We start from the raw sequence: 27,832 nt of genomic DNA on the forward strand, positions 1-27,832 counted from the left end.
AAAATCAGCTCCTATTTTCCTGGCTTTAACGTCATAAAATACCAGGAAAACCTTTACCTATCAAGAACTGATGCTACTGGACAAACTGTCAAGCAGTTCTTTCATTTCCAACAAGTTCACTCACCTTTTGGATTTCTATTCTTGAATAGAGTTGAGAAAGAAGGCATTGAGTTGCCCAAACGACTTTTTCCTTTGCAGAAGAACAGCCTGCTCTCAAAATGGTCCCAGATTAGATCCATAACTGACCAGGTAAACATCTATGAATGCACAAGCAAGGAAATTCTTCAGCTTGTAATAAGCCAGCTCTGTTGGATGACTGAGGCACACGAACTTCCTCATTTCACCTTCCTTCTGTCGCAGCTGCATCTTATGTTCAAACCTCTTGATCGTCGCTGATCTGATACTTATACTATGATTTTCGCAATGCAGCTTCACAACATATCACCCAGTGCATACAAAATGATTCGTCGATCTGGCTTAATCATTCTACCATCAACAAAAAAGGTAAAACAGATGCTTGCGAGTAGTCAGCAGGACTCTAACCTCAAAACCTTGTTCGACCAGCTTAAACCACAGCAGCGTTTGGTCAATTTAATGTTTGACGAGGTAAAGCTGGTCGAGACATTGCGATTTTCTGGAGGGCATGTTGTAGGATATGCTCAAAATGCAGCAGCGGGTGGTGAACACGAAATGCTTGCTTCACATGCTATGGTTGTTGAAGTTGCCTGCCATTCCGGTGGTCCACGCTATATTCTACGCATTTTGCCCTGCAAAAAAACTAACTGCCGATTTGCTGAAGGAACTCCTTCTCGAAGCTGCATCAGCTGTAGTTGGTGCTGGCGGTACTGTGATTTGTTTGATATGTGACAATTGCAATACCAAGCGCAGTGTTTATTCAAAACTTGGAGGACCAGGAAGTTGCCAAGTGCTGTCAATTCAAGAGCAATCTATGTTCTAAGTGTAGGACAACGTGCACATCTTCATAAATGTTCGCAACAACTGGATTACTGTTGATGGCAATACACTCTCATTTGTCGTAGATGGTAATGAGTACAAAGCTTACTGGAGTGATATTCAGAAGGTTTACGAGATCGACCGGGCTACACCTATTCGCTTCACCAAGCAGACGCACACCGCTGTTTTCCCCAAGCCCCTTCAACGCCAGAGCATACCATTGGTATGCCAAGTGTTCAATGACAAGACTGTCAGGTCAGGTATGGGAGCATGTGCCAGAGCAGCGCGTCGCTGTGTCCACTTTCCGCCGGTACTCCAGGGGCCTCCGTCTGGCCATCCCCCAGGCAGATGCCAGGCCCATCCCCATCTCCTTAAGATGATGGTCAACCTGCTGCAACCACGAGGAACGTGGTCGGCCCACTGGCCTCCTCCACTAATGAGACTCCCTCGCTGAGAGAATCTGGTGAGCAGGATCAGCATCAGGAAAACGAGCCACATGTCCATACAGCCGCAACTGACGCTCACGGACTATGCAGGTAACAAATCTCATCCGAGTCTCTCTCAGCAACCACTCGTTGGACACAAAATCCGACCAGCGATAGCCAAGGATTCTCCGAAGAGACCTGGTACCAAAGGAATTAAGTCTCCGTCTCAGATCCTTGGTCAGAGTCCAAGACTCGCATCCATAGAGTAAGACTGGAAGTACCAAGGACCTGAAGACTCGGACGTTTGTCCTCCCGCACAGGTACCGGCAGTGCCACACCCCATGATCCAGTGAATCCATGACTCCCCAGGCCCGACCCAGACGTCTATTGACCTCTGACTCACAGCCAGCAGAGACATGAATATCACTGCCAAGGTAAGTGAATCTCTCCATGACCTCAACATCCTCACCACAAACAGACACAGACAGGACAGCATCATCCAAGATGTCACCGAAAGCCTGGATCTTAGTTTTGACCCAAGAAACCCGTAATCCCAGCGGCTCCGACTCCTCATTCAGCACCTCGAGGGCCCCCAAAAGGATGTCTAAAGTCTCCGCAAAGATGACTGCATCATCTGCAAAATCGAGGTCCGAGATCTTGACATTCCCAAACGATGCACCGCAACTTGATCTCTCTGACATCCTCCCTAAAATCCAGTCCATACAAGTGCTGAAAAGTGTGGGGGCCAGTACACATCTCTGACGAACTCCAGTAACAACTGGAAATAAGTCAGAGATGGTACCACCACACTTCACAGCACTCTCAGTACCAGAGTAGAGTTCAGACATCAGATCGATAAGTTTTGGTGGCACCCCACGAAGACCAAGAATCCTCCAGAGGACATCCCGATTCACTGAATCGAACGCTTTACAGAGATCAACATAGGCTGCAAGCAGCCCCTGCTGAAACTCTCGTCTGCGTTCGGTGAGGACACGAAGGGCAAGGATACGGTCAATCGTTGACCTCTTTGGTGTTGACCCCTATCAAGAATTATCCGAGCAAAGACCTTGCCCGGCACTGAGAGCAGCGTCACCCCTCGGTAGTTGTTGCAGTCTTGGCGATCACGCTTCCCTTTCCAGAGAGGGACAACAAGGCCCCTCTTCCAGTCAGTTGGGATGATGCCTGTGTTCCAGGCAGAGCACAAAAATGCATGCAACGACACGAGTGCAGCATTTCCACCAGCCTTGAGAAGTTCAGCATGGATGCCACAGATCCCTGGAGCTTTGCCCCGTTTCAACTGGTTCACATCAATAAATAAATAAAAACATCAATAGTTCAGCATACGCCAGCATTTTACAAACATTTTGATATGTTGCCATACGCTGGCTAAAACGTCAAGGTGTGACAGGGCCCTTACCGCTCCTTTTTACCTCCATCCCTTGTTTTTCCGTTTCCGTCTACTTTCTCCCTCCACCCTGCTGTTGTTTCCCATTTCTCCTGCTGTTCCCTTTGTTATGTTGTGTCCTGATTTGTTCTGTGTAATCACTCTTCCACGAGCCAAGACAATGTTAAAAAATATATATATTTTTAACAATGCCCCGATATTCATGGACCCCGCCATTAACGGAATTTTTCAGGAACGTATCCCCCGCGAATAGCGGGGTCCGCCAGAATTTTAAGTTGATTCGCATGATTGTTTGGCATCAGTAAGAGTTCAACAATTTTGAGTTTTCCTGAAAATACAGTTTATGGGTATAATTCACATGATGAGAAGATTGAGTGAAAATTATTGAGTATAAAAACATTTCATTGACTTTGGTTTATTAGTTATGCAGCTGATCACATTTGTACTTGTAATGACACGAGGCTCCATGTCCAAGTGATCATGTACAGTATATAATCTACACTAATAAAACGCAGTGCGTGTGTGTGTGTGTGTGTGTGTGTGTGTGTGTGTGTGTGTGTGTGTGTGTGTGTGTGTGTGTGTGTGTCCTCCATAGCGACAGAACTATAAAACCTAGCAGCCTGAAACTTTGCATGCACACTGAGAAAACTCCAAGGAAGTGCAAAGGTGAAAATTGGGTGTTTGGGTTAATTAAAACACCCCTTTTGAATATAATTAACGGCCTTATTTAATTATATACTTCATCAGGTGATCTTCCGCCACTCGTTCTCTGGGTCTTAAGGCATTTTCCTGGGTAACCTCACTGGGGTCTGAAGCTGCCATGTTTTTTGGCCTGCTCAACCGTGCCTTGACCATGCCTATACCATAAGGGTTGCTTTCATACTCAGGTTCCGTCACTATTTTATTTTATTTTATTTTTGTATACATTGTCGAGGCTCGTATGAGTGCTAACACACAATGCGCAACAAGGGGGAGGGGGGGGCAGGCGACAAGAGGGGTGGGAGAGGGAAGGACAAAACAGTGGGGAACAGTTACATTAGGAGATCTGTGGAATGGAGAGGGATGGGGTGGGGTACACAGGGTAAACAAGATGGGCACTATAGGGACTTCAGGTCCTCACACGACAGGGAACTTTCAGGAAGGAAAGTAGGGAATTTGAAGGAGGTGGGTTTGGGGTGGATTAACAGGTGTGGAAAAGATCGTGGTATTGGATGGGGGATGATAAGAGGTGGTGGTGAACAGCTGTTTTGAAGTCCTGCAGGGAAGAAAGAGATTGAACAGAGGGAGGGAGTTTATTCCAAAGGCGGAAAAAAAAGGAAGGAAAGAGTGAAGGTGAGCAGCGAGTCGTGATTGTTATAGTTTTACCAGAAGGGCATTACTGGCAGAAAGTGTTGCTTTCCTCTTTTAAATTTCTGGCTGTACAAATTACAAATGAGAGCAAACCTGTCATGCATAAGGTACCCACTCGGTATGACAAGATAGGTATCAGAGTTGCTAGTTTGAATGTTGGTACGATGTGTGGTAGAGTTAGTGAGATGGTGGAAACTTTCAGCCACAGAAGAGTAGATGTATGCTGTGTGCAAGAAATAAGGTGGAGAATAGGTGCTGTGAGTATGGTCACAGGTAGAAATGTTGGGTACAAATTATTTAGGATAGGTTGGAACTGGAACTGGTGGTGTTGGTATTATGGTGGCTTAGAAGTGGGTGGAGAGGGTGTTGGAGGATAGAAGGGTAAATGCAAGAGTTATAGTCTGAAAGGTGTTGTTTGATAAGCGTATATTAACATTAGTATCAACATACGCCACACAGATAGGATTAAGTGAGGAGGAGAAGGACGAGTTTTGGGACACACTTGTGCATGTTGTTTCAGGGATTAGCGAGAGAGTTGTTGTGATGGGAGGGAATTTGAATGGACATGTTGGAGAGTTGGCAGAAGAATATGAGGGTGTGCATGGTGGGTCAGGTTTCGGAGTTAGAAACACTGTAGGTGTAAGAATACTTGAGTTTGGGGACGCTTTAGATATCCATCCATCCATTGGGACCACACTCTGTGTAGAGTGTTTGTGCTGCCTAAGCAGTCTCTTTGGCTATTGGGCACAATCCTGGAAGGGTCACCACTCTGACACAGGATACCAGCAAGCTGGTACTCAATTTGCCAAACTCAGAAGGATGACAGGCAGAGTCATCCCCACCTGGTATTAATTCAACAGCCAAATGGGATTTGAACTCAGGACTCTAGGATCCCAAGCCCACTACCCTAACCATGAAGACAACACCAGGCATGCTTTATATATGATCATGTGCAACACAATGTTTAAGAAGAGCCTGAGCAGACTGATCACTTACAAATGAGTCAGGAGGTTCAAAGATACAGATGAACTACTTTCTAATTAGGAGAATAGATAGGAAGTTGGCTAAGGATGTGAAAACAATAGTTGGAGCAGAATGTGCCTGACAACATGGGCTGCGAGTGTGTGATGTAAAGTTAAGTTGGAGCAGGGAAAATAAGAAACCTTATGTCCCAAGGAGTAGAGCATGGAAACTAAGAGATCATAATGCAAGGGAACATTTCTCTCAGGAATGTTTGGAAATGAATCTTGGAAACTCTATGGTGGGAGAGGATGTAGAGAGTTGTTGGGACTCTTTAGAAGATGGGCTGCTGCATGCTACTGAAAAGACATGTGGCTGGTTGAAGGGCTCAGCTAGACATGAGGCTACATGATGGTGGAATAATGAGGTGATCGGGCAATTCAAGAAAAAAGAAGACTGTTTAGGATTTGGAAAAAGGGAGGAGATAAGGAGGAATATGTAGTGGCCAAATGTAGGGCAAGAAGGGACGTTTACAAGGGTAAAAAATTAGGACAGGTTTCACTTTCAGATGTGATAAATAATGCAGATAGTAGAGGGGAGATATTTAGAATAGGAAAGCAAATGATCAGTCAAAATAAGGATCTAATCGGAGAACAATGTGTGAAGGATGAGATGGGAAATTTACTGGTTGACAATGGGGGAGATGAGAAATACTTGGAGGAGTTACTATGAGCACCTGCTAAAAGAGGAATTTCCTTGGAACAGAGATATTTTGGAGGAAGTAGAGCCGGTGCAGGGCCCACCACCTGAGATGAAGAAAGAATGGGTGAAGAAAGCCATCGATGAAATGAAGAATGGTAAAGCGGCGAGCAGCACTGATATCGTCGCAGAGATGCTGAAGGCATCTGGCGATATTGGAGTAAATTTAATCACTAAATGGGTAAATGCAATTATAAGGGAGACACCCATCCCAGATGACTGATTGAATAGTGTAATAATTAATATAAACAAAGAGAAGGGTGATGCCTTCGTACAGAGCAACTACAGGAGTCTGAAGCTGCTGGACCATGGAATGGAAGTGGTGGAGAGAGTCATGGATAAACTGATGAGAGAGTGTTTATATACATGAAATGCAATTTGGTTTCATGCCAGGAAGGGGCACGATAGAGGTAATTTATATAGTTAGGCAATTACCGTACTTTCTCGTTTATAAACCGCGGCCGTGTATTAACCGCACTCGTTTTCCGCCCTCAAAAAGAAAAAAAAATTTCCAGTGTATTAACCACACCCACGTTTTTCACCCTTAATATGAATGAATATGTTGATAATTTTATTTTCTGATCTGGATCTCAATACGTTTGCTCATGAACTTTGGACAGAACAAAGTGACGGAGGTATCAACATACTTACTCCCATGTCTGCTTAATTTCATCTTATAGTCATATTCTCATTCTCATTTTCAAGAAGTTGAAGAGGGAGGATAATATACAAGAAGTTAATTTTTTTATTTTTTTATTTTCTAATATTATAAAGAAGATTTTTTTTTGTTCGAAGAAAAAGTAAGAAAAGGAATTTATACTGGTATCAAACATATTTAACGTGGATTTGTGACCCTGAAAAGGGCCCTTTTGGTTTCGTGAAGCTTTTCAGCTAAACCCAGGAAATCCTCGTCAATGCTTTCCTTGTCGAAGACGGCATGTACCTCCTTGTCCGAGTCAGGGTCGAGCAAGTCCCCGTCGCTGTCACCATCATTTGCAGCCTCTACTTCCTAAATGATGTCGTCCTCTGTGCCGTCAATTTTGCTGGAGATGCAGCATTTCAGAAATGCTCGCTTGATGATGTCCGATGGTATCTCTTCCCACACCTCGACGATCCAGTCGTAGATCATCGGAAGGTTGACCTTTCTCATCCTCCCACTCTTGGTGTAGGTCTTCTCTCCACTCATTATACAGTCGGACCAGCAGCGACGTAGACCGTCCTTGAACGGCTTGTTGATGGAAACATTGAGGGGCTGCATGAGTGATATCATCCAACCTGGGAAGATGACAAGATTGGTATTGATCTGACGGAGCAGCGTTTTTTTTTTTTTTGTATACCTTGGTCGAGGCTCGTATGAGAGCGAACACACAACTCCCAGCAAGGAGGCATGAGACAAGAGGGGCGGAGTGGAAGGGACAAAACAGTGGGGAACAGACACATTAGGTGAACAGTGGAAGGGAGAGGGATGGGGATGGGACGGGGAACATGGCGAAGAGAAGATGGACATTACAGGGACTTTCAGGAAGGAAAGCAGGGGAATTGAAGGAAGTGGGCTTGGGTGGATTATCGGGGGTAGAAAAGATCGAGGATTTGGATGGGGGAAGATAAGAGGTGGTGGTGAATAGCTGTTTTGAAAGCCTGGAGGGCAAAATGGGAAAGAATAGAGTGAGGAAGTTTATTCCAAAGGCGGGAAAAAAGAGGAATGAAAGAGTGAAGATGAGCAGTGATTCATGATTTTGGTAGTTTTACCAGAAGGGGGTTGTTGGCGGACCTTGAGCGCCCTGTGGAAATGTGGTGGGGACAAATCGCAGAGAGAGCAGGGGGGGCAAGGCTGGAGATGAGTCGGGAGAAGACAGAAAGACCACCGACCAACCTGCGGTGATTGAGTGAGAGGCCCAAAGACTCAGCTTCATTGCGGGAGATGCCGATGATCTTAAATGCCCTGGTTTCGACAGCGTGAAGCCGAGAAAGGTGGGAGGCAGGAGCACCAGCCCAGAGGGGAGAGCAGTACTCCATCAGGCTACGGACAAAAGCTTTGTAAGTGGTCAGGAGCTCAAGAGGGCTGAGGAAGGATTTTACACGACGGAGGATTCCCAGTCGGCGACTGGCTTTTGAGGCGAGGTTGGAAGTGTGACTTTCCCAGGAAAGGTCATGGCAGATAGTGAGACCCAGAAGCTTGAAAGAAAAGACTTCTTCCAGAGGATTGTTGAGAAAGTGGATGGGGGGGGGGGGTTTCTAAACGGTCCTTTCGAAGAGACATAGTGAGAGTGTGAGATTTGCCTGGATTGAAAGACATGTTCCACGTGTTGGACCAGTTTGTGATTTTATCCAGATCTGCAGTGAGCGAAGAAGCTGCTGCTTGCCGGTCTGAGGGATGACAGATGGTACGGCAGAGGGTGGAGTCGTCGGCAAAGAGAAATAGAGGATTTTCCAGAGAGTCCGAGAGATCATTGATGAAAACCAGAAAAAGAACAGGGCCCAGAACGCTACCTTGAGGAACTCCAGCCTGCACAGGAAGAGGGGATGAAAGAACTCCATTTAGGGCCACACGTTGACTGCGACAGGAGAGGAAGTCTGAAGGACAGGAGAGGAAGTCGGATTTCCTGTCTGGCATTGAGGACCTCCATCCATTGATGGGAGAGCAGAAGCAGCATATCCAGGGTAGAGTGACCTGGTCTGAAACCAAATTGATGATTGGAAATCAAGCCATTGGAGAAGAGGAAGGATTTCATGTCTGAAGCGATGATGGATTCCATAACCTTGCTGATGATTGGGAGAAGGCTGATTGGTCTGTAGTTACAGGGATCTGTTTTTGCACCTTTTTTATGCAGGGCAATGATGTTTGCTGATTTCCAAGCAGATGGCAGATGGCCTTGGGCAAATGAGAGGGTGAATAGAACAGAGAGGGGGTGAGCAAGAGCAGAAGAGCAGGCTTTGAGGACACGTGGGCTGATGCCGTCTGGACCGGTTGCAGAATCTGACTCGAGGTTTGAAAGCAAGCTCTCCATCTTGTCAGGAGAAAAGGATACAGAGTCCAGGGACAGTTGGGTCCGACTGGGTAAAGTGGGTAGAGATAGTGATGGGTTTCGGACACAAGATTTAGCTGCAAACACCGAGTGTAGACATTCAGCTTTATCACGTGTGGAATCAGCAGTGCGGCCATTTGAGATAAGGGAGGGGATGGAGGGGGAACATACACCAGAAACAGATTTGATTAAACGCCACCAGGATTTTGAGGAGGGAGAGAGAGGTTTGAGAGTTCAGACTTGAGATGAGAAAGATGTTGTTTTCTGGCTCTCCTGAGGGTAGATACACACTTGTTCCGAGCTTTGTGGAAAGAACTGAGATTGCCCTCAGTTGGGTTTGCTTTCCATGAGGCAAAGGCAAGTTGTTTCAGGACAACTGCCTCGCCACAAGCTTCAGTAAACCAAGGGCGGGAGGAAGGGTAAGACAACTGAACACGAGAGGGGATAAATCTGTGCATGAAGGAGAGCAAGTTTCTTTGAAAGAATTCCCAGGATGAGTTGATGTTTGAGAAAGTAGTGATAGGAGACCAGTCTGTAAGTTTGATGGCTGCTCGGAGACCCTGCCAGTCGGCTTGAGTGAAATGCCAGACTCGACGGCGGTGAGGTGGTTCTCTGATAACAGCCAGAGAGATGTCCACTTTAACAAGGATGTGGTCAGAAGAACCAATTGGAGCGAAGGAAGAGCAGCAGATATTGTCAGGGAAATTTGTCAAAATCAGATCCAGAAGAGATGGAGTACCATTGGTTGAGATCCGGGTTGGGAAGTTGACCGATTGAGTCAGTCCCAATGAGTCGCAGAAAGGTTTTGCTGAGGTGCCATGGCAGGTGAGAGAGAGGTACCCACACCTAGCCAACTGGCGTGATGACAATTGAAGTCACCACATAAGAGGAAGAGAGAGTTTGGATGAGAAGATAGAAGATGGTCCATGTTTTCGGATAGTGAGGTGTATATGGAGTCATCACTGTTCGGTGGACGGTACAGTACACATATAAACATGAGGTGGGAGTGGAGGGGAAGCCGAAGCCAGAGGTATTCCTGGGGGTGTGGGGGAGTGAGAGCAGTGCATGGAGAGTGAGGAATAGAGTCTTTGATGAAGAGAGCAACACCTCCACCAGGACGAGGCTCAGGTCTGTCATACCGTAAGAGGGAGTAACCAGGGAGAGATACTTGGGAGTCAGACACGTCTTGGGAGAGGAAAGTTTCTGTTAGGCAGATAATGTCTGGTTTGTCAGTGGCAACCTGTATGGAAAGATCTGAAAGGTTTGAGCGAAGGCCCCGGATATTTGAGGTCCACACTTTTAATGAAGAGGTAGGGGAGGAGGCTTTGGGTGCAGGAGGTGGAGGGGAGGGGAGGGTAGGACAAGGGTCGAGGGGGGTGTAAGGAGGGTTGCTGAAAGAGTGTGGGGTATTGCAGAATAGCGAGGGGAGGGGCGAATGAGGAGGAGAAAAGGCTCTGTGGTGCTGGGGGAGAGGGGGGACAAGAGACAAGGAAGAAGGCAGTTGAGGATTTGAGGAGGTGGAGTGAAGAGATGGAGGTGAGAGGGCAGTGGAGGGAGGCAAGTTGGTGGATGAGAGGGGGGCAACTTAGAGAAGGAAGAGTGAGGGGGATGAAAGGTGGGAGAAAGGTGAGGGGGGAATTTTTGAGAGAGGTGAGAGGGAGGCTTGGAGGGAGAAGAGTGGGATGGTTGCTTTGAGAGTGAGAGTGAGGGGTGAGGGGGTGAGTTGGCACTGAAGTTGGAAAAAAAGAATGGTTGATGGAAAGCGAGCATCCATGGCAAACTGTGGTTTTTAAAAGTTTTAGGTCAGAGATGCGATTTAACACAATTCTTGATGGATGCAATGAAGGCGAATTCAGAGAATGGAGAGAAGAAGCGCTGTAATAGTTGGATTTTTTAGGCAAGGAATGAAGGAGAGGTTGAAATGAGAGCAGTCTGTTAAAATAGCAGAAGAGTAGTGCATTGTGAAACAATAAAGAGTACCACATGTGTGAGAGAGGAAGATGAAGCATTATAAGATCGTTTTTGTTGTTAATATTAATGTATGAGAGAGTTCAACAGATTAGGTCATGGAAGTGTCGAAAAAAATCGAGGAAGAAGACGAGGAGGAAGTTAAGAAGAAGAAGAAGAAGAAGCAGAATCGGGAGAAGGTGAGCGTGTTGTTGTTGTTGTTGGGTATATATATTTTTTATTTTATTTTTTTTTTTTTTGAGATAAGGAAGAGATTAGTTGGGAGAATGGGGGATGTTTGGAAAGTGGGGAGGATGAAAATTGAAGGTAATGGGGAGGATAGAAATTGAAGGTAATGGGGAGAAAAACAAAAAAACAAAAAAAAAAACGATCGAACACCGAGTGGAACCGGTAGGCCTCAAGCCTAGGCCTAGGCCTCAAACACCAGGTAAGAACGTCGACAAAAATACTCACAAAATAGCACGATTTTTGAAACAAAACCGAACTAGGAACACACAGTAACATGTAGGTGAGAAAATTAAACAGTTAAAACGGGACAAATAACAACCGGAAACTTAACTTTGAGAACGTCAGCAGGGAGCCCCGAAGGAGACCTCTCGCCGCTCCAAAACCGGAACCGGAGACTTTGGTGTCATCCTTCTTGTGACAACTGAATGCATCCAGGACTAGCATGCTCTGTCGTCATCCGGCCTACTACTCCAGACTATGCGCACCCAATCCTGGACCAGGCCCTCAGCTATCCACCCCTTCTGCTGCGCACAAACAATGATGCCGGCTGGAAACTTGTCTTTGGGCATTGTCTTCCTCTTCAACACGACATACGTGGGAAGCTTGCCACCATCTGCGGTGCAGGAGAGCATGACGGTGAATCGGTCATTCTCATCGTGACCAGTAGTGTTGATCGTCACATTGCATGCAAGCATATTTGAGGGGGGTGCCCATTATTAGACAATAGCTATTGTGAATAATTCTTCTTTTGATGTAAGACCAGGTGTTCTTCTTCTTCTTTTGTTAACAAGATGCTTGGTACTACAAAACTTTAATATAGACATGAACAGAGACATTTTGAAGGACATTATCATAAAAAGAAAACCACAAAGCTTTTCGTTGTTCTCTCTTCAGGTGAAATTCACACAAAGTGAGTGAGTAATGAAGAAGAACAGTCAAATAGACACCTATCAACAAAGTCAATTCTGATAGGACATTCTCTACTGATGCGTCATCATCACCTCACAATGGTCTATGTGGGAGGAGCCTGTTCTGTTTTCAGCACTCCAATTGGAGGTTGCAGAGTCAGGGGTGGAGCCGCTGAGGCTGTTGTACAAACTTCTTCATAACCATCCGTGATCATGAGATGAGTTTGTGTTCCTCTTCTTCTTTGCGCAAATAAGCAAACCGAGTAGACAAACTCTTCCTTTTTTTGACGACATAACATAGGGTCCGTGGAAGAGATAAATCTCACTTCCAGTGTTCGTAGATGCGTTGTACTTCGTCCTCCACTCAATATCTTGAATGCATCCACATGATGATGTTCAGCACAGTTTGCATTCTCAATCAAATGTCATCCAATAGCAGATGCACATGATGTTGGGATTGATGTTGGCACCTTCCTACACATACCGGCTGTATTAGTGTACCGATTGTGTTTTTCCTGATGGACAAAGGGACATGCTGGTTGATTCTGTCAATCAGAGTCTGGGTAGTTCTGTCTTCATACCGAGCATCACTTCGGCACTTGAACTCATAAATAATATTGCTAAGTTTTGAGGCAGGCAGAACATCCTTCTTCACTGCAGGAATTAAACGTTGAGAGGTGAAAATCACTCTTAGATGAACAGTCAGATACGTGTCTGAGACATCTTTTGATTTGTTCCTCATATCTTTGCGACATTTTCCCTCTCCAAGGAATCTTGATGGAGATTGGGCTCCTTTCAGGACCCATCATCTTCCGTTCATCTATAGCAGTGAGGAATTGGTGCATAAATCTCGTGATGATATACTCACGATATCCATTCTCACCGGGGATGCCGGAAATCTTGTCCATCTCTGTATGAAGCTTGGAATTGGAACATATCCTCTTACCTCGACTCACTAATACATTGATCAAACCAATCTTGTATCTCGTTGAACTGAAAGAGTCCCATCGAGTATACTGGTGGGTGAAAGTGGGCTTTCTATAGATGGATGTAGTAAATGAAGATGCAGCATTGGAGAAGGCATTTGAGAGGGTGCCTTGAGAAATGTTGCAATGATCCATGAGAAAGTTACGTGTCGAAGATTGATTGGTTAGTTAGGGCAGTTATGGCGATGCATGATGGCTCAAACACTTCTGTGAGGGTAAATAGAGTGCAGAGTAAGGATTTTGAAGTGAAAGTGGGTGTTCATCAGGGGTTCGTCTTGAGCCCAATCCTGTTCATTATGGTTCTTGAAGCAATATCACAGGAATGTCGAGGAGGCTCACCTTGGGAACTCCTATTTCCTGATGACCTCGTGCTGACGGCCGACAGTGTGGAAGAGGTAATGGGTAAATATACAGTATGGAAGGAGGGAACGGAGGCCAGAGGACTGAAAGTGAATAACGAGAAAACAAAAGTACTTATTAGTGGTGTGGGAGAAGGAAGTGTGGAAAAAAATGGAGAGGTGGCCCTGTGCTGTCTGTATAATAGGTGTAGGTAGCAATTCAATATTGTGTAAATCCTGCAACTGTTGGGTGCACAAGAGGTGTAGTGACATCAGGGGTAGACAGCAGGTGGTTCCTGACTTCAGATGTGCTGTTTGCACAGGTAAACAAGTTGCTCCAATTAGTGTGGAAAAGTTAGTTTATGGGGATGTATCTCTGGAATGTGTAGATAAATTATGTTATCGTAGTGATATGATGAGTGCAGGTGGTGGTGTGGAAGTAGCAGTGATTGCAAGAATTAGAAATGGCTGCAGGAAGTTTAAGGAGTTATTACTCCTACTGACGTAAAGAGGGACCTCTCTCCAATTAAAGAGAAAACTTTATGCAGGTTGCGTTAGAAGCATGATGTTGTAGGGCAGTGAAACATGGGTGATAAAAAAGGAGGATGAACAGAGGTGTGAACGAAGTGAAATCAGAATGGTGAGGTTGATGTGTGATGTGACACTGGAAGATAGGAATCTAAATGTGGAATTAAGAGATAGGTTAGGTATAAAAACCATTTGTGAGGTTATACATCAGGGTAGGCTAAGATAGTTCGGACACGAGGAAAGGATTGGGCTGGGCAGTTGTGTAAAGAGGTGTATAAATATGAATGTGACTGGAAGGAGAGCTAGAGGCCGTCCAAGGAAAACATGGGATGTGTTGCTGAGAGATGATATTTGAGTTAAAGGCATATATATATATATATATATATATATATATATATATATATATATATATATATATATATATATATATATATATATATATATATATATACACACACACACACATGCAGACAGACATATGTACACACACAATTAAGCGATGTTTAACGGAGGATTTTAAAGGTCACATGTAAAAGACTGGAGCCGTCAAACGTGGTTTCATCCTTTTATATCGGCTTGTCACGACGACGTACCACACAATCGTTCACTTATCACCATGCCAACCTATTCGGTTAAATAATGTATTAAACTGCCTAGCTTGATGGAGCAGCAAGGCACAGACCACAACCCTTAACAGCCGAAGCCATGCAAGCTGTGAGCAACAATGGATGGCTGCCACATGAGCACATTGTCTTCTCCTTGCTGCACATCAGCCAGGAGGTGAGTTTACGGTCAGGCATAATCATAAAACCAAAACAAGCCTTTCCAACCCAATAAAAGCAACAGGTGATTAAATGTCAAATGTGCATGTGCACCACACTTCACCTCAAACTCTGGAAGGCTTCAGCCATCTTTTTAAATCCTCGATATAAATCGACTCAAGTGTGGTCTGCTAAAACCATCTGAAATGACATTGCTGTGACATACAGTCAGACCCCCATCATTCGCGGTTCTGCTATTCGTGGACTCCGCATATTCACAGTTCATAAAATGTGACCTGCCTCTACATTTGCGGCCGTGTGCTTCGCGTATTCGCGGTTCGTTTGTCTTTTTTCACGTATTTGTGGGTTTCTTTGCGGGCATATTCGTAGTTTTTCACTGGCGTATTAGCGTTTTGTTTTATGGGGTTTTTGATTTTCCCTTATGAATCAGGAACCACTGGGAACCTATTCCCCCTTTTTCCCATTGAAACAATCCCCCGACATTTGTGGATTTGAAATTCGGGGCATTTTTCAGGAACATATCTATTGGTGTCTGACGGTACTCTTGCAAGCACAACCTCACGTGTTATTACATTGTCATTCGATCGTGTTGACGTTAAGGAACGCCTGGAGATATGTGTAAGTTGAGTGAAATATCAGCTATTTTACTTGCTGGCATACTTCAAGAGCTTTGGCCACTTGGTTTGGCTTGAGAAGTCAAACAATGGACGCAGAATAGAGTTGATGTACAGGGCTTGCTGACATTATTCAATTTTCTCTGACACAAGTCAGGGCCACCAGAATTAGGAGGAACATGGAAGGATGACTGCTTTTGTCTTTGTAGCATAAAAGATGAATCCCCAAAAACAATCAGAAAATTCCACGATTCAAAAGGTTAAATTTTCAATCTTTTTTTTTAAAGCAATTCCCACAGTGATGAAACGACTGGTTTTTAATGTGATGAAAATCCAGGCTGGTGGTTTATGAAAAAATACGATGTACGCACTCAAACAAGTATCTGGGTGCAAGAGATCAACATGAGTAACAGATTATTATCAATTACATCAATTACGGATATTCCTTGTGCTGGGGATTAAAATTTGAACCGAGCTGTAATTTAGTAACAAAGGCACTCTGCTCACACAGTATCGTATTCCTTAACGGTTGGGTGCACTTGTTTTGCTTGTTCAAGGTAGACATGAGGAGAAAGGAATCCGATACAACCAGGAGAAAATTTTTTTAAAGCTTCGCGTGCCAAAGTGAAATGATCTTGTGGTCACAAATATCCCAATTTGTGCTTTCAGTTTTTACATGTCTGCAAACTACAAAAAGGGGACATCACGCATACATCAGAAATAATGAAGAGGACAGTGGGGTAAATGCCTTCCAAATGTGGAGACCTTTAGGGTAACCAAAATGTGCTTTCCTCTTCCTCCTTCTATCAGTGAACAACATGATGAAAACGACGGATGATCAGAACTGACAGTTACACTCATTCTCACAATCGCAATCATCCTGGAGAAATTGCTGCAGACGACAGAGATGCGGATGCAGAGAGGGATCTCTCTGAGGGAAACGAAGAGAAACAAGGATATCAAGAGGTGGGCAGAGGTAAGGCACATTGGCAAAGAGGCATGAGAGGCACGTCTGCTTTGGTTGGGTCATGTGCTTCGTGTGGAGGAGGGGAATGGGGGGGATGTCATAATGCAAGTCTTTGATATGGATGCAGGTTTTCTTTTTTGGTAAACAATGTCGAGGCTTGTGTAAAAGCTAACACAGAGAATGTATAACAAGGTGAGCAGGAGACGAGAGGGTGGGAGAAGGAAGGACAAAACAGAGGGGAACAGAAACAATAGGATAACAAGGACAACAAGGAAATCCAACACAGGTGGAGGCCATCAGACCATCATGCCTGCACGAACACCACACCAACCCAAGATCATTTTAATTAATGAAAGAAAAAAACAAATAGTATTTCTTTTGTTGTTGAATTTTTTTTTTTCTTTTCTTCCCCTCAGAGAGGGGACATGGGTTTGGTTAAAAACAAACATCAACCACTCAGCCGCACTTAACAAGACCCCCACCAACAGCACTCCGTACACAATCACCCATCAATACTCAAACTTCCCCTAAAAGTCTTATTAACATCTCCATAACCCTCTATCTCCAAAACTTCCAGGTACCTATCTAATTCTAATTTAAACTTATCGACTGTTTCTGCTGCCACGACCTTTCCAGGGAGACCATTCCATGCATCAACTACTCTCTGAGTGAAAGACCCCTGCCTAACTACCGTCTCAACTCTCCTCTTCTTTACTCTCAGGCTATTGTCCCTGATCCTATCACTGTCTACTCTGTTGAATAATTCATCTGCACTTATTTTATCAATACCTTTCATTATCTTAAACATCTCTATCATATCTCCTCGAAACCGCCTCCTTTCTGGTGAATAAAGCCCTGTCTCCTTCAACTGCTCCTCATAGCTGAGTCTAGCTAGACCCGGAATAAATCTCGCTAGGAAAGATCAATCGAGCTCATCTAGCTTAGGTTAGATCATGGCAGATAGTGAGACCCAAAAGGTTGAACGAAAAGACTTTTGCAAGAGGATTGATGAGAAAGTAGATTGGAGCGGGGGGAGGGGTTCCAGATGGTTCTTTCGGAGAGGCAAAGAGAGGGTTAGATTTGTCAGGATTGAAAGACATGTTCCAAGTGTTGGACCAGCTTGTGACTTTATCCAGATCTGCAGAGAGTGAAGAGGCTGCTGCTTGCAGATCTGAGGGATGACAGATGGTATGGCAGAAGGTGGAGTTATCAGCATAGAGATAAAGAGGATGTTGCAGAGTGTCAGAGAGATCATTGATGAAAAGCAGAAAAAGCACAGGGCCAAGAACACTGCCTTGAGGAACTCCAGCCTGGACGGGTAGAGGTGATGAGAGAATTCCATTAAGAGCCATGTGTTGACTGCAACAGGAGAGGAAATCTGCGGGCCATGAGTGAAGACCGTCTTGGATACCATAGGAAGAGAGTCTAGTGAGCAGAGTGGGGTGCCAGACCATATCAAAAGCACACAATATGTCTAGGGAGATGGCTCTGATCTCATGTTTGACATTGAGGACCTCCATTCATTTTTGGGAAAGCAGAATCAGCATGTCTTGGGTAGAGTGACCTGGTCTGAATCCAAATTGATGATCGGAAATCAAGCCATTGGAAAAGAGGAAGGATTTAATGTCAGAAGTGATGATAGATTATATGTCCTTGCTGATGATTGGGAGAAGGCTGATTGTTCTGTAGTTGCAGGGATCTGTTTTTGCACCTTTTTGCAGTGCGATTATGCTTCCTGATTTCCAAGCAGATGGCAGATGACCTGGAGCGAATGAGAGGGTGAATAGAACAGAGAGAGGGTGAGTAAAAGCAGCAGAGCAGGTTTTCGGACGCATGGGCTGATGCCGCCTGGACCAGTTGCAGAATCAGAGTCGAGGTTTGACAGAAAACCCTCCACCATGTCCGGAGAAAAGGACACAGAGTTCAGGAACAGCTGGATGCAACTCGGTAGGGTGGGTACAGAAAGCTGGCAGGAGAAGAGGCAGACCGAAATTGAGGTGAAAGAAAGTGTTGGGGAGGGACAATGGAGAAACAGATGTTCAGAGAAAAAAAACATTGCTTGGGATAGAGGGGTGTGGAGAAGTGGAGAGGGAAAACTCATGTGGCTGATCCCTCACAAAAGGTGGGATTAATTAGTCATTGCAGTGGTAGTAGTTGTAGTAGGGTATGCTGAAAACTAATGCAGCCTATTCTTTTTCTCCAAAACAGTTGAAGATATTTGAATGAAACAAATTGCAGTCTGCATATTAGTCCTTCACGCCACTGGAAGAAAAGTCTCGTGATTCTGACATGAGAGATCTCAACTGATTCTGAGATGAGAGGTCTCAGGTGATTCCGACATGAGAGGTCTCAGGTGATTCCGACATGAGAGGTCTCAGGTGATTCCGACATGAGAGGTCTCAGCTGATTCCGACATGAGAGGTCTCAGCTGATTCCGACATGAGAGGTCTCAGCTGATTCCGACATGAGAGGTCTCAGCTGATTCCGACATGAGAGGCCTCAGCTGATTCCGACATGAGAGGCCTCAGGTGATTCCGACATGAGAGGCCTCAGGTGATTCCGACATGAGAGGCCTCAGGTGATTCCGACATGAGAGGCCTCAGGTGATTCCGACATGAGAGGCCTCAGGTGATTCCGACATGAGAGGTCTCAGGTGATTCCGACATGAGAGGCCTCAGGTGATTCCGACATGAGAGGCCTCAGGTGATTCCGACATGAGAGGCCTCAGGTGATTCCGACATGAGGGGTCTCAGGTGATTCCGACATGAGGGGTCTCAGGTGATTCCGACATGAGGGGTCTCAGCTGATTCCGACATGAGGGGTCTCAGCTGATTCCGACATGAGAGGTCTCAGATGATTCCGACATGAGAGGTCTCAGATGATTCCGACATGAGAGGTCTCAGATGATTCCGACATGAGAGGTCTCAGATGATTCCGACATGAGAGGTCTCAGATGATTCCGACATGAGAGGTCTCAGATGATTCCGACATGAGAGGTCTCAGATGATTCCGACATGAGAGGTCTCAGATGATTCCGACATGAGAGGTCTCAGATGATTCCGACATGAGAGGTCTCAGATGATTCCGACATGAGAGGTCTCAGATGATTCCGACATGAGAGGTCTCAGATGATTCCGACATGAGAGGTCTCAGATGATTCCGACATGAGAGGTCTCAGATGATTCCGACATGAGAGGTCTCAGATGATTTCGACATGAGAGGTCTCAGATGATTCCGACATGAGAGGTCTCAGCTGATTCCGACATGAGAGGTCTCAGCTGATTCCGACATGAGAGGTCTCAGCTGATTCCGACATGAGAGGTCTCAGCTGATTCCGACATGAGAGGTCTCAGCTGATTCCGACATGAGAGGTCTCAGCTGATTCCGACATGAGAGGTCTCAGCTGATTCCGACATGAGAGGTCTCAGCTGATTCCGACATGAGAGGTCTCAGCTGATTCCGACATGAGAGGTCTCAGCTGATTCCGACATGAGAGGTCTCAGCTGATTCCGACATGAGGTCTCAGCTGATTCCGGCATGAGAGGTCTCTGCTGATTCCGGCATGAGAGGTCTCGGCTGATTCCGACATGGGAGGTCTCGGCTGAATCCGGCATTGGAGGTCTCAGCTGATTCTAACATGAGAGGTCTCTGCTGATTCCGGCATGAGAGGTCTCTGCTGATTCCGGCATGAGAGGTCTCTGCTGATTCCGGCATGAGAGGTCTCTGCTGATTCCGGCATGAGAGGTCTCTGCTGATTCCGGCATGAGAGGTCTCTGCTGATTCCGGCATGAGAGGTCTCTGCTGATTCCGGCATGAGAGGTCTCTGCTGATTCCGGCATGAGAGGTCTCTGCTGATTCCGGCATGAGAGGTCTCTGCTGATTCCGGCATGAGAGGTCTCTGCTGATTCCGGCATGAGAGGTCTCTGCTGATTCCGGCATGAGAGGTCTCTGCTGATTCCGGCATGAGAGGTCTCTGCTGATTCCGGCATGAGAGGTCTCTGCTGATTCCGGCATGAGAGGTCTCTGCTGATTCCGGCATGAGAGGTCTCTGCTGATTCCGGCATGAGAGGTCTCTGCTGATTCCGGCATGAGAGGTCTCTGCTGATTCCGGCATGAGAGGTCTCTGCTGATTCCGGCATGAGAGGTCTCTGCTGATTCCGGCATGAGAGGTCTCTGCTGATTCCGGCATGAGAGGTCTCTGCTGATTCCGGCATGAGAGGTCTCTGCTGATTCCGGCATGAGAGGTCTCTGCTGATTCCGGCATGAGAGGTCTCTGCTGATTCCGGCATGAGAGGTCTCTGCTGATTCCGGCATGAGAGGTCTCTGCTGATTCCGGCATGAGAGGTCTCTGCTGATTCCGGCATGAGAGGTCTCTGCTGATTCCGGCATGAGAGGTCTCTGCTGATTCCGGCATGAGAGGTCTCTGCTGATTCCGGCATGAGAGGTCTCTGCTGATTCCGGCATGAGAGGTCTCTGCTGATTCCGGCATGAGAGGTCTCTGCTGATTCCGGCATGAGAGGTCTCTGCTGATTCCGGCATGAGAGGTCTCTGCTGATTCCGGCATGAGAGGTCTCTGCTGATTCCGACATGAGAGGTCTCTGCTGATTCCGACATGAGAGGTCTCTGCTGATTCCGACATGAGAGGTCTCTGCTGATTCCGACATGAGAGGTCTCTGCTGATTCCGACATGAGAGGTCTCTGCTGATTCCGACATGAGAGGTCTCTGCTGATTCCGACATGAGAGGTCTCTGCTGATTCCGACATGAGAGGTCTCTGCTGATTCCGACATGAGAGGTCTCTGCTGATTCCGACATGAGAGGTCTCTGCTGATTCCGACATGAGAGGTCTCTGCTGATTCCGACATGAGAGGTCTCTGCTGATTCCGACATGAGAGGTCTCTGCTGATTCCGACATGAGAGGTCTCTGCTGATTCCGACATGAGAGGTCTCAGCTGATTCCGACATGAGCGGTCTCAACTGATTCCGACATGAGAGGACTCAACTGATTCCGACATGAGAGGACTCAACTGATTCCGACATGAGAGGACTCAACTGATTCCGACATGAGAGGACTCAACTGATTCCGACATGAGAGGACTCAACTGATTCCGACATGAGAGGACTCAACTGATTCCGACATGAGAGGACTCAACTGATTCCGACATGAGAGGACTCAACTGATTCCGACATGAGAGGACTCAACTGATTCCGACATGAGAGGACTCAACTGATTCCGACATGAGAGGACTCAACTGATTCCGACATGAGAGGACTCAACCGATTCCGACATGAGAGGACTCAACCGATTCCTACGTGAGAGGTCTCAGCCGATTCTGATGTGAGAGGTCTCACCTGATTTCTGATGTGAGATATCGCATCTGATTCTGACACTGGAGCTCTCAGCCGATTCCCACACTGGAGCTCTCGCCCGATTCTGACATTGGAGCTCTCGGCCGATTCCGACACTGGAGCTCTCGGCCAATTCCAACACTGGAGCTCTTGGCCGATTCTGACATCGGAGCTCTCGGCCGATTCCGACACCGAAGCTCTCGGCCGATTTCGACACTGGAGCTCTCGGCCGATTCCGACACTGGAGATCTCAGCCGATTCCGACACTGGAGCTCTCGGCTGATTCCGACATTGGAGCTCTTGGCCGATTCTGATACTGGAGCTCTCGGCCGATTCCGACATTGGAGCTCTTGGCCGATTTCGACACTGGAGCTCTCGGCCGATCCTGACACCGGAGCTCTCGCTCTACCCTCTCCTCAGACCTTGACAAAAATTACAAACTTGTCAAACACAATTTTGCTAATTTATCTATATTGTTCACCCTTTGCATTCTCCGTTATCCCTCATGGTTATCTGCATCCCTTGTATGTTTGTCTCCGTCTACTTTCTCGCTCCGCCCTGCTGTTTGTGTTTCCCCTTTCTCCTGCTGTTCCTCTTTTTATGTTGTGTCCTGATTTGTTCTGTGTAATTGCTCTTCCACAAGCCGAGACAATGTAATATATAAATAAAATAAAATAAAATAAAATTCCCCGACATTCGTGGATCCTGACATTCGCGTCATTTTTCAGGAACATATACCCCATGACTAGTGTTGTCCAACAGTACTGATTAGATATCCTGTTTCGTGTCAAAGGCTGGTTTCACCTGTTTAACATGAGACGGGACATACAATTGTCTGCAAAGCTAACAGCTCATTCCCAAAAGACACTGAGGACCCAAAAGACCCCAAAGTCCCCAAGGACCCTGAAGACCCAGATAAGCCAAAAGACCCCAAGCACCCAAAAGTCAGTAAAGACCCCAAAAGTCACCAAAGTTTATCGATGTACCAGACCCAAACATCACAAAAGACCCAGAAGACCATAAAGACCCAAAAGACCCTGAATACCAGTAAGACCCCTGAGACCATTGAGACCATTTATAACCCTAAGAGCTTTTGGAACTTTTATGACCTCAAGATACTTGAAGTCCCCATAAAGCCTTAAGACCTGTTCGACCCTTATATAACTCCAGATAACTTTAAAACCCCAAAGACCATTTAAACCTTATAACCCTAAGACCCCAAGAACCACAAGGCCACAAGGACCATTAAGACCCTTCAGACCCCCAACACCCATAAAGACAACAAAGACCTTTAAGACTCTTTAAAACCCAAAGGCCCTTAAGGACCCTGTATACCATAAAGACTCCATTCAAACCCATAGTCCCCTAAGACCCTTATAGACAAATAGACAACATTACACATTCTGTCTGAGGGCCTTCTACAATAACAGTTGAGGGTCACCAATCAAAATCAAAAGGCCCACCATTGGTAAACCACCGTAGTATGAAGCAAAGATGGCACAAAATAGAATTAAGGAATTAAATTTCTCTTCTTTTTTTCTTCTTTTTTTTAAGCTCACCTTGACTTTAGTCAGGTGACCTTATGCAATTGATCAGTGTCCGTAGGTGAGTGAGTCAATGAATCAGTCAGTCTGTAAACACTTCAGTCATTATCACTTGAACCAAACACACAATTTTGATGAAACTTGGCTACAAGCTGTTTAACTGATGCTTAACGAAAGTGTATTGACTGACTGCATCAAAATCTGCGCTCATGAAGAAGGTCTGGAGTGAGGGGGTGGGGGGAGGGGAGAGTTTGACCCCCAACCCCCAAAATTAGTATTTGCTCTCATCTTCAAAACTATATGCACAATTTTCATGAAACATGACCACAACCATCATCACCAGAGATGTACTAAAGTATCGACCAAATCAAACTCTACACTCATTAAGGGGATCCACGGGGGGTTTTTTGACCCCCCCCCCCCAAAAAAAAATGTATTTGCTCTCTTCTCTGAAACTACAGACACAATTTCGATGAAAGTTCACAACAACCTTCATCACCAATGATGTACTAAAGCTTATCGTATGCATAAAAATCTGTACTCATCGAGGGGTCATCGGGGAGGGGGTGGTTTGATGCCCCAAAATAGATATTTGCTCTCTTCTTGGAAACTGCTTACACAATTTCAATGAAACTTGACCACAACCTTCATCACCTGTGATGTACCATAGTGTATTGACTGCATTAAAGTCTGCGCTCATGAAGGGAGTTGACGAGGGGGGCGGGGGGCATTTCTGACTCCCTAAAAGAGAAGTATTTGCTCTCTTTTCTGAACTACACACAGAATTTCAATGAAACTTGACCACAACCTTCATCACCCTTCATTCCTTGATTTACCAAAGTTTGTTCATGGCATTAAAAAAATTCAGGGTCGAAAGGGGTCTGCGGGGGGTTTGAGTGATTGTTGTTCCCGATCCCGGTGAGCTTCAGGACAGGCGGTCCAATATTTTTTTTCAGATGTTGCTCGTCTTGGTTATTGGCATAGAGAACGTCCCACAAGGCAAAGAGAAAACGGTGTCCATGAGAACAATTTCACCCCATTATAATAAACCTATATTAAATCCCAAACCTCAGGAATTTTTCAAGGTATCAGATTGAAACTCACACAGCTTCATTGTACCTCTGTATAGTGTATGTGTATAAAATCTGGTGATCAGGTAAATCAAATTTGTTTTGCATAACATGCCATCATATAAAAACACTTGATAGGTCAAATTTTCCAAATTATCAAATTGCTGTTTCCATGGCAACTGTTGTTTATTTGGATTTTGCAAGTATTGTGTTCCGCACACCATCTTTCTTGTTTATTTGTCTGTGAGCAGGATATCTCAAAACGTTGAGGACGGATTCTGAATAAATTTGGTGGACAGGGTGCATATGTGATGAGGACAAATTGATTAGATTTTGGTGAAGATCGGGATCCGGATCCGAGGATTTTTTAAATTTCTCAAGCGATTCTTCACCATTGAGCGATGGGTCCAAAATGATATACAACATGATATTTCAAAAAGTTGTGGACTTGTTGGTGGATGAGTTGGGTAGGTGACAAGAACAAGCCAATTAGATTTTGGTTCGTCAGTATCCAATTCCAGCATATCAGTGGGATACAAAACGTAAACTATTCAACCTAGCAGAGGTATGTGCTCCACCTTCCACCAAGTGGCATTCTAGTTTCTTCCACCATCGAAGGTGAAGGATGTTATGTTTTCACCCCTTTCTGTCTGTTTGTTTGTTTGTTTGTGTGCAGTATATCTCAAAAAGTTGTGTACGGATCTGGATGAAATTTGGTGGGCAGGTTGGGTGTGTGACAAGGACAAACTGATTATATTTTAGTGAAGATCCAGATTCAGCTACTTGAATTTTTAAAGTGATTCTTCACAATTGAGAGATCGGGCTGAACTAATAAATATATAGCACGATACCTCACAAAGTTGGGGACGGATTTTTGATGAAACTTAGTGGACATGTTGAGTGTGCGGCAAGGACGAATTGATTCGATTTTAGTGAAAATCCAAATCTGAATCTGGATACGAGAATGATTTCATTTTTAATGTGATTCTTCACCCTTAGAGATGGAGCCAAAACCGATATATAGTACTGAATAGCATGGTATTTCAAAAATGTATTGGGCCCGATATGTTCTCGTGGATTGGGCATTGCGTGGTGGAGGTATGCGCTCTACCGAGTGCCCTTCTAGTTATGAATATAATGTGCACACCTATCTCGAGTAAGAATTTGGGAAATCAAGGCGAAGGTACAATGTGAAATAGGACTGCACAAATGCCTACACAGAGCCGTGACTTTCTGAACTGTATTTCCTTTCTGAACAGAAGTTAAAACAAAACAAAAAACCGCTTGCAATGACAGGGACTGCTCAAGCCCAAAATAAGCATTTTCACCACGAACATCATCTAACGAGACATCCTAAAGGGAAAATACTGACAAAGCCATGGGTAAATCGAATAGTTTTAGAAAATAATTGGTGGAGAAAACAAGTGTTGATGATGAGAGCAGAAACTTTGCTAAGTTTCTCATGCCAACTGTTCATATTTAAGACCAAAATCTTTCCAGGAGGGACAAGATGTGCCATAAAATCTGTCTATAAAGACCATACTTCATGCGTTATTCTCTGGTACAGAAAACAAAAGCATACTGGTCATTTTGAAAGTTTCTTACCGAAAAACGCACAACTTTTTCCATGATGCCGTAATGTGTTCATGACCTCATTCTTTACCATAAAGTTTCTATACTGGTTTTATAACACAATGATGTGACTCGGTCTTATGGTGGATAACTAGGGTTACTTTCCTCCCTCATTTAGTTTAACAATACATGAGTCCAACCACATGAGTGATCAGTATGTGCACGGTATTGGTTCAGCACTTGATTGGAAAAATTAGTGGGAGTTTAATTATTTTAGAAAATATATCTCTGATATCGAGTGACATAAATCGTATCTATGGCTGGTTGAGATCCAAGTTCCGATCCCGGTTTAGTTATAGCTTTACAGTTAGTGTTGGTGTTGATCATTACCAATGCAGCGTGACTCCGTGCCACTCCACAGGCCAGTATGCAGACACTGCCTACCAGCCGAGCCAAGAAGCGTGTACCCAGAATTGCAGGTGAATATAGATGTTGCACCGAAGTGGACTTGAGTTCCAATTTTCCTTCCATTTGGTGGCGTCGCAAGCTCCCCACATTGAATGACTGCAGCAGATATACAAGATGGACTCAGAGACATGAAATAAATACATAGCACAAAAGCACAACTACAATGCCGATAAGGGAGGAGGATATAAAATCGATGCAGGAATCAAAGGTTTAAAAAGTTGTGCATATTGACCTGTTTCACGTGTCCCCTGAGCAGTCGTCGAATGATGCTATTATCTGAGGTTAAAATCCAACACAATGTTGATTTCTCCATTGTTTCCTCATGACAATATGTTCCCACATGTAACAAACATTATGTACAGCTTCTTCCATAAACATGAGCAAATAAATGAAATATTAACGTCAACACATTTGACTTTTGACAACAAAATCATACAGAACAGTACATTTTAGGAAGGGTGTCGAGCAGTTGTGGAAGTGCCAATTCATTGTACCAGGCAATAGTGAGAGAAAAGATATTTGGTGCTGTGTTGAAAAAAAAGATTTTATTTTATTTTATTTTGTATACCCTGTCGAAGCTCGTGTGAGAGCAAACAGAAAGTTTTCGAATCAATTTTTTTGGACTCTGAACGACCACCTGTCTCACCATTTCCATATTTTCTTTACTACCACCTGAGTAGGGTGAATATACTGATTCTGGTTCACTTTTCCCCATGTAAGTGAATGGGGGATTTTCAGCGATTCATATTTTTTTCCGAAAAAGTAAACCCCCTTTTTATCCCAAGGTATATTTATTTGTCTCCCCTTTTAACCAAGGGGCACTCTTCAATTTTCCAATGCAATAAGATAAAGATTGAGTAAATGCCAAACATTAATAAGAGCACCGTTCAGAGGATCCTTCGCCAAGACATTCATGCCTTTCCATACAAAATTCAGATGGAAACGGTGCTTACTGATCAACAGAAACACAAACGACTAGACTTTGCAAATTGGTTCTCAGGAAAGTTGGAGGAAGATGCAGACTTCCTCAAAAAACTTCACATGACGGATGAATGCCATGCTCACTTGTCGGGGAGGTAAACAAGCAAAACTTTCGGTACTGGGGAACTGAAAATCCTGGTAATGCATCAACTGAACTGGTGTCTCGATCTGTTCTCAAAGTCACCATGTGGGTGGCGGTTGGTTGGTATGGGATAATTGGTCCATACTTCTTTGAAGATGACCAGGGACGCACTTGCACGGTAAACCAGAGGAACTATCGCGAAATGATTCAGGAATTGTATCTGCCTGAGCTGCGTACTCAGGCCCGTAGGAGAAACAACGTGATCCAGATGAGAACCCAGTGGTTCAAGCAGTATGGGGCACCACCCCATACAGGCAGGGAAACAATGCATTTTCTCAACCAACATTTTGAGGGCCGCTTTATCTCCCTCTACGAAGACTTTAAGTGGCCACCTTATTTCCCTGACCTTACTTCTCCAGACTTCTTCTTGTGGGGGTATCTCAAAAACAGGATCTATGGAAACCCTTGGCCTCAGACTCTTGATCAGCTGAAGGAAAACATCCACTGAGAAATCCAGAACATTCCTCAGGAAACGTTTCCCAAAGTGATGGAGAACATGACAACGCGTT

General features: G+C 45.0%; 1 protein-coding gene across 3 annotated transcripts in view; it reads right to left on the bottom strand.

Moving 5' to 3' along the window:
• Positions 1-27,832, bottom strand: part of LOC147027167 (CUB and sushi domain-containing protein 3-like) — a 1,179,270-nt gene that overhangs the window by 159,662 nt on the left and 991,776 nt on the right. For all 3 annotated transcript variants that reach the window (XM_085883358.1, XM_085883359.1, XM_085883360.1), the window contains one exon: positions 26,123-26,296. In XM_085883358.1, coding sequence (XP_085739484.1) covers positions 26,123-26,296 — 174 coding nt within the window. The remainder of the gene's footprint in view (positions 1-26,122; positions 26,297-27,832) is intronic.

Source organism: Eptatretus burgeri, chromosome 5, assembly GCF_056783735.1.
Source record: "Eptatretus burgeri isolate ZD-2024b chromosome 5, Ebu_testis_v1, whole genome shotgun sequence".
Classification (NCBI taxonomy): Eukaryota; Metazoa; Chordata; class Myxini; order Myxiniformes; family Myxinidae; genus Eptatretus; species Eptatretus burgeri.